This window comes from Neodothiora populina, assembly GCF_041146345.1.
Source record: "Neodothiora populina strain CPC 39397 chromosome Unknown canker_contig_16, whole genome shotgun sequence".
NCBI classification, from domain to species: domain Eukaryota; kingdom Fungi; phylum Ascomycota; class Dothideomycetes; order Dothideales; family Dothioraceae; genus Neodothiora; species Neodothiora populina.
Window position 1 is genome coordinate 854,376 of NW_027191409.1, and position 6,213 is coordinate 860,588.

A 6,213-nucleotide genomic window follows, 5' to 3' on the forward strand; every position below is an offset into this window, starting at 1 on the left:
AATCAAAGCTCCAAGACCTACTGTCGATCTGAATGCAGCAACGCTTCTATCGGGAACTTTGCTCGACTCTCTGCTTATGTATCTGGATCGCGGTGGCTACAAGTCAGCTTGTCCAGCTCAGAGCACCACTGAACCTGCTTCGAGCCATACACCAAAGCTTAGTGTATCATCTTTTCAAGGCATACCAACCGAGATCGTTCGCACTATCTTGGCCTACTTGTCTCCTCTCGACTTTGAGGCAGGAAGATCCTCTTGCGGCTCGTAGTTCGAAGCCAGTCTTGACTTGCACCTTCTTGTAGGCCAGCTGCGGCGTGGTGGATGGTGGCGTGCTGCTCAAGAGGACCTGCAGTCGATGCAGGATTCATTGGACACCTCAGCGAGCCATACGTTGGAGCATATACTCAGTCTCAGGCTCACGAAAGAGGCATCGCTAAGTGCACGAGTGAGTTTGGTCAATCAGTGGCCCGATCAATGTTCGCGGCACTCTTTCATGCAGTCGGCCAATGTGGACTTCTCACAACTCCAAATGACCCTTGGGGGCAAGGATCCTCGGAAGTTGCTATTCACCATCAGCAATTGCGGGCGGTTCTTGATCGTCGCAAGAGATAGACACATCTTCGTCTACGCCTTATGGCTGAATGTACTGAGGCCGCTATGCAACATCTTGTGCCCTCGGCGAGTGCTCGCAATGAGCATGGATGCTGGGGGCAAGCAACACGTAGTTGCTGCACTGCTCGAAAGTCGTTGTGGCATATTGGCCGATCTAGCAGATCCTACAAGTATCTTCCAGACTACAAGTCTTCCAGGCCTGGATTTACTTCGCCAGCATTCATTGGAGAATGAAGAGACCATAGCCACCATGTCGATCGGTACACAGCTGCAAGACGCGCCATGGTCAGCATCAGAAGCGTCGCTGGGGAGGGCGTCACTCAGCGACGGTATACACGAAATGCAAGAGTCTACTGTCGACGAGAATCGCACTATACGTACAAGGAGCCAGCTACGAAGCGAGATACTGCCGTCGAGTCTCGTTTTCTTGTCACCTAACAGTCCTTATGAGACCAAGATTCCCTTCGTGACCTCTCCGAAGACCATCTACCGCCACTTGGGTGCTGAGTTCGACCCTCCGCTATCAGTCTCGATGTGTCCTTCACACGGATGCGTTGCATTTGGGTGTGCTGGAGGAATTGACCTCCGCTGGACAGATGCTGGAACCAAGCAAGAACTCCACCGTTGGTTCCCTTCAACGACGCAGGCTGACTTTTTGTACTTTTGTCCACCACGAGACGGTGTCGAGTCAGCCACTGATTTTCGCATCATCAGTAGTCCGGCATGTGGGCATGGCGAACGGCACAGAATGAAGAAGTTTGCAAGGCGGGCATCACATGGCCTCGTCAGTATACTCGGTGGCACGTTTACTAGTAATTCGTCCACCTACGACGCGGTATACACAGAACCTGTAGCACAACATGCGAAAAAGGCCAACGAAGAAGAGGAGCATCTGCGTGCTGTTCCTCTCAGTGACGGTTATCATTATCTGTTTACTGATGCTGCGACGAATCTTTTATGTCTAGGTGGAGATGCACCTGTCGCTGGTCCCAAGACGCTGTCGCGGATGATCTACTTTGTACCCCCGAACGGGCTCAATATGGAAGAACAGCGAAGATCATCAACAGATGGAGCAGGTGTCGAATTGTCCAAACCGCCGCGGCCTACTATTTATTCCTCGGCTCCTGACTTGAGTCGTGGAGTCCGAGTCGTCGCTGCATACGACAAAGAAGTTGTCTTTTACTCTGTACCTAGTGATGTCTTCGGGCAATCATACTCTGGTCCCCGTCATGACGATCAAGATGAAGAAGCAGAGAAAGCAAGAAAGCCAGAGTCGTCGGCAACAACTCTCCCACTCGACAACAATCTGCCCTCTGACACAGCATGGCTAGATTGGCAGACCAACAACAATCCCGCTACATCGTGGTCTTTGCCACCCACCAAGCCCCACTGCTTCCCCATACACATCCACGGCATACGTGTGGGCCGCATGGAAGAAGCAGTCAGCGAAGTGGCGGTCCTGATGGATATGCAGACGGACGGCCGAGGAGAAGAGTCGTTTTCAGATGTGCATGTTTGGGGGTTCTCGTCTGGTATGCAGATGGGCGTCGCGTGGTGTTTGCGTGGTGGAGCTGTTGGTGTTGCTGCTGCTGCTGCTGCTGCTAGTGGAAAGGAAGAGTGTGAAGGGGGAGGACTGGTCAGGAGTGTCGTCAGGGTTGATGGTGGGTTCAGAACCCTTTCGTCGGGTTGCGTAGCAGGGGACGTATAACTCCCTGTCATGTTCTCTCCTATGCTGGTATGTCTGAATTTGACCCTATGATCATCTCTTTCTTTTGATTGTTTTCTGCATCGTGAAGTGCCCGTATCAGTAAATAGTTACATGACTTTTTCTTGAAAAGCGTACAGAAAGCAAGAGACGGACAGTGATATATACAAGATGAAACGAAATTCATATACAATTTTCACATGCTATGCTATGACATGATGCACACATCGCTCAAGGTAACAATTAGAAAGATAGTATATACCTGAAGCATTTCCCCTCTTTCTATCTGCTTTCAATTGCTTGAAGCTGACGAAACACAGAGCCTCACGCATCCAAGACGACCCGTCTCTTTTTCTTTTTCGTCGTTGTCGTCGTCGTCGTCGTCTCTGGTATGTCATCTGCATCTGCATCTGCATCTGCATCTGTCGTAGTCGTCGTCGTCGACTTTTTTTTTCTTCTTCGTCTTGGGTTTCTCTTCTCCTGCGTCTTCTCCGTCATCTTCTTCGTCTGCAGTTTTCTTGTGCTTAATCTTTTTCGTCTTCTTCTTAGTAGGCTTTTCTTCGTCGTTTTCAGCGATATCGTTCGCCTCTTCTTGGGCCTCCGCAGCAGCTTCGGCAGCAGCATCAGCAGGTCTCCTCTTCTTCTTTCTCCGGACGACCTTCGTGCCCTCGTCCGTGACGCCCTCGGCCTTTTCCACCAACAATCTCTCATGAGCACGTTGCATCTCGGCTCGCGCTCGCTCGATCTCCTTCATCGCGAGCGCCATTTCCTCGGCTTCCTTTTCGGCTTGCTCGATGCTTGTGGGGTTATCGGCTGAGTCATCGTTGTCGAGCAGGGACAGGCGCGAGAGACCGGATGAGTCGACTTCGAGGAGGGATTTCTTGGTTCGGCTTGCTAGGGAGGAGGCGGTGTTGGAGTGGTTGTCGAGGAGGTGGGCTGAGGGACGTGTTGTGGCATCGTTGTTGTCGCCTATGGTTTCTTCGGCAGCGATTTCTACTTGCACGCGTCTTTTACTTGGTTTGTTCGCTTTGTGTTTCGAGGGCTTTGGCTCGGTCGCGTTGCTGTCCAATTGGAGGTCCATGATCGGGATTGCGTCGATGTCAAGTTCTTCGCCGTTGCTTGATTTCAGTATATTGTGCAGAGGTGTGGAAGTGCCGGATGTCTTTTCTGAAGAATCGATGTAGAAAGGATCGTCGCGGTAGCGTGCTGCTCTCTCCGCCTTTTTCTTTGCGATTGCTTCGGCGTCGAGAGTTCGATCGGGTCTCTCATCCTGGTATGAGCTAGATTTGCTGTTGTTGTTCGTGCCGGGCTCTAATAGATCCGCTGCTGCTGTCGGCTGTGTGGATAGGAAAGCAGAGGGCTTCTCAAAGTAGAATTTCGTGGCTTGATCGTCGTCTGCAAAAGCATCTTCATCTTCGTAGTCCGCTTGCGACAGCAGGGTCTGCAAGTTGTCATTGATTGGCGTGTCAAGGTCAAGTCCTTCTGTCAGAGGCACTTTGAAGAGAGCACCGATCGCCACGGGATTGAGCTCCATGCCCATGAAGAGTGAGGGCAGGGCCTGTGTGAGCAACAAAGGTGCATCGGCGGAACCCTCGTCTGGCGTCTCGGTGGCATGCCCCGACACAGCTTCAGAAGTGACGCGCATGACCTCTAAATACTCAACGGCGCGCTCCTGAACTTCCAGATTGGGATGTTGCACCAGTGGCTCAAGAAAGTGGATGATGCGGGCCATGAGCAGAGCGGTCTGAGACTTTCGAGAATCCGTCCAGGAGCGCTGTTGACTCGACGTCAGACGCACAAAGACCTTAGGTACGGCTTGTACAAAGATCGTAAGAACGCCGGCAGGCAATTGGGTACTCGATGAGTGCGTAAGTGAAGTGAGGAACGCTTGAGGGTCAGGCAAAAGGTCGGGGTATTCTCCTCCAATCCAGGCAGCATATTCTAACACGTTAAGCGCTCCGTTACCAGAGGCAGGAAATAGATCTTGTCTGCGCTCGATGAGCACCAAGGACTGGGCGGCTGCAACTGCTTCTGGTCTCACGCTCTTCACGCGAACGGCAACGTTGCGCAGCTCGGTTCCAAGAGTGTCTGCGACAGTGTGCGTAGCGTCGTCCTCGTTATCGGACGATGTTGCAGGGCAGTGCCTCACGAGATCCACAAGAACGCCTATATACCACTCGAAGTCGCTGATATTGGAGTATGTGTCGCGGGAGCACATCTGAAGGATCCTCTCAATGACGCTAATCCTGTAGTCCTCGGGTAGTGGCGGCATGTCGTTGGACCTCTCTCTATTCTTCCTCAGCGAAGCCCCAGCCTGTTCGTCATCCATCTCCCCTGATGGTACTACACCTTCATGCAAAGCACGGTCGTTTTGCGGGTCATCCGTGATGTCTGGTTCGGTGGCTTCTCTCAACTGGCGGAGGAGTCGCTCAACAATAGACATTAAATTGTTGGGGTCGACCATTCCAGTCACCAGCTCCAGAGCGCGGGTTCGAATGGAGATGTCCGGATCATCAATACACTCGACAATGACATCCTGGTGCTGGGCCACAAGCTGAGGATGTGAGCCAACAATCTTGGTGAAGGCCAGCAAGGCAACGTATTTCACTGCGATCAAGTTAGTGGATAACATTGTACAATCACCAATCTGCTTACAATTCGGGTCGCCTTCGACCACAAGCATGCCTCTGAGCTTTCCAACACAAAGTCGAGCAATGCTGTCGCCCTCGGTGGTCCCTGCGGCAGTCTCAAGGATACCACCCTGGATGATGCCGTTTATACACTCGTACAGTAAACTCATAGCGGGTGTAGACTCGATGAGTTGAGTGAGTGGGGGAAGCAGTTTCTTGATTAGTCGAGGTTCCAAAGGAGTCAAAGCGGCAAAGAGTTTAATGATCTTGATGGCCATCCAGTTGTTTGTGCCCTGTACAAGCAATTCGAACAAACGCGGCGCCAAAGGCAAGAAATCCTGCGGCCGCCTCCACCCCAACTCGCAGACAACATTTATTATGGCAGCAGTGACGCTGGAATCTTCGTTCTCGTCCTGCAAACGTTCCTTCATGCGTGGCCATGCCGGTCGCAGTGTCTCAGGGTACACCAACGCCAATCGATATAGCGTCACAATAGTCTTTTTCCTGATGGCGGGAGAAGAGTGAGTCAGTCGTGGTAGCAGGTCCGTCAGTAAAGAATTAGCCATAGGTGGATTGATTATATGCGGTACAGTCACGAGTGGAAGAATGATGATGTTCTTGTCCACACTCGAGAGATCCTATGGATGCGCAGTCAGAATACAAGCTCAGCTTCTCAGTGGTCAGTCTCGCACCTGCCTTTTTCAACAGATTCTCAGCCAACATGAGAACCTCGGTGTCTGGGCGGAAGGACTGCACGGCGCCCAAGTATCCTATCCGCTTTTGGTGGTATTTTTGCGAGGACATGACTTCGAGGACATTGAAAGAAGCCCAGGACATGTCATGACCGAACATCTCAAGATAGATGAGCTTGAGAAGGGCGGTGGCCTTCTGGTCCATGTCCGGACTCCTGATCTCTTTGCGGCATTCTTTGATGCTTTCTTGGATGTATTCCCGTTCATTGCCCTTGTGGTTCCGTAGGCCACGGATGAGCGAGTAAAGGTCCTTCTCGAACATTCTGGACTTAACGGTCCTTCCTGAGAGGAAATATGCCTGGAGTGAGGCGTAGTAGCTGCTGTCAGTCGCCAGTAGCTACCTTAGGTAGGTTAAGAGAGAAGTGCAAGTTGGCGGTCCAGGTCGGTAGAGGTGCAGTATGACTTCATCCTAATCCCAGCATCTTTCTGTCAATATAATCCACGTCTATACAAGCATTTCCAAGGTGCACGTGTCCTGGAAATTTAGGTTGTAGAGATGCCCCTCCTAGATACCTTA

The 6,213-nt window shown here is 51.7% G+C and overlaps 1 protein-coding gene across 1 annotated transcript; it reads right to left on the bottom strand.

Annotated features, from left to right (window-relative positions):
• Positions 1 to 2,708: 2,708 nt before the first annotated feature.
• AAFC00_003626 (uncharacterized protein) lies at positions 2,709 to 5,958 on the bottom strand (the record flags this gene model as incomplete). Its single annotated transcript, XM_069343128.1, has 3 exons — positions 2,709 to 4,921; positions 4,970 to 5,582; positions 5,641 to 5,958. The coding sequence occupies 3 exons, from the start codon at positions 5,956 to 5,958 to the stop codon at positions 2,709 to 2,711; spliced, it is 3,144 nt and encodes a 1,047-aa protein (XP_069200942.1).
• Between the last annotated feature and the right edge of the window lie 255 nt (positions 5,959 to 6,213).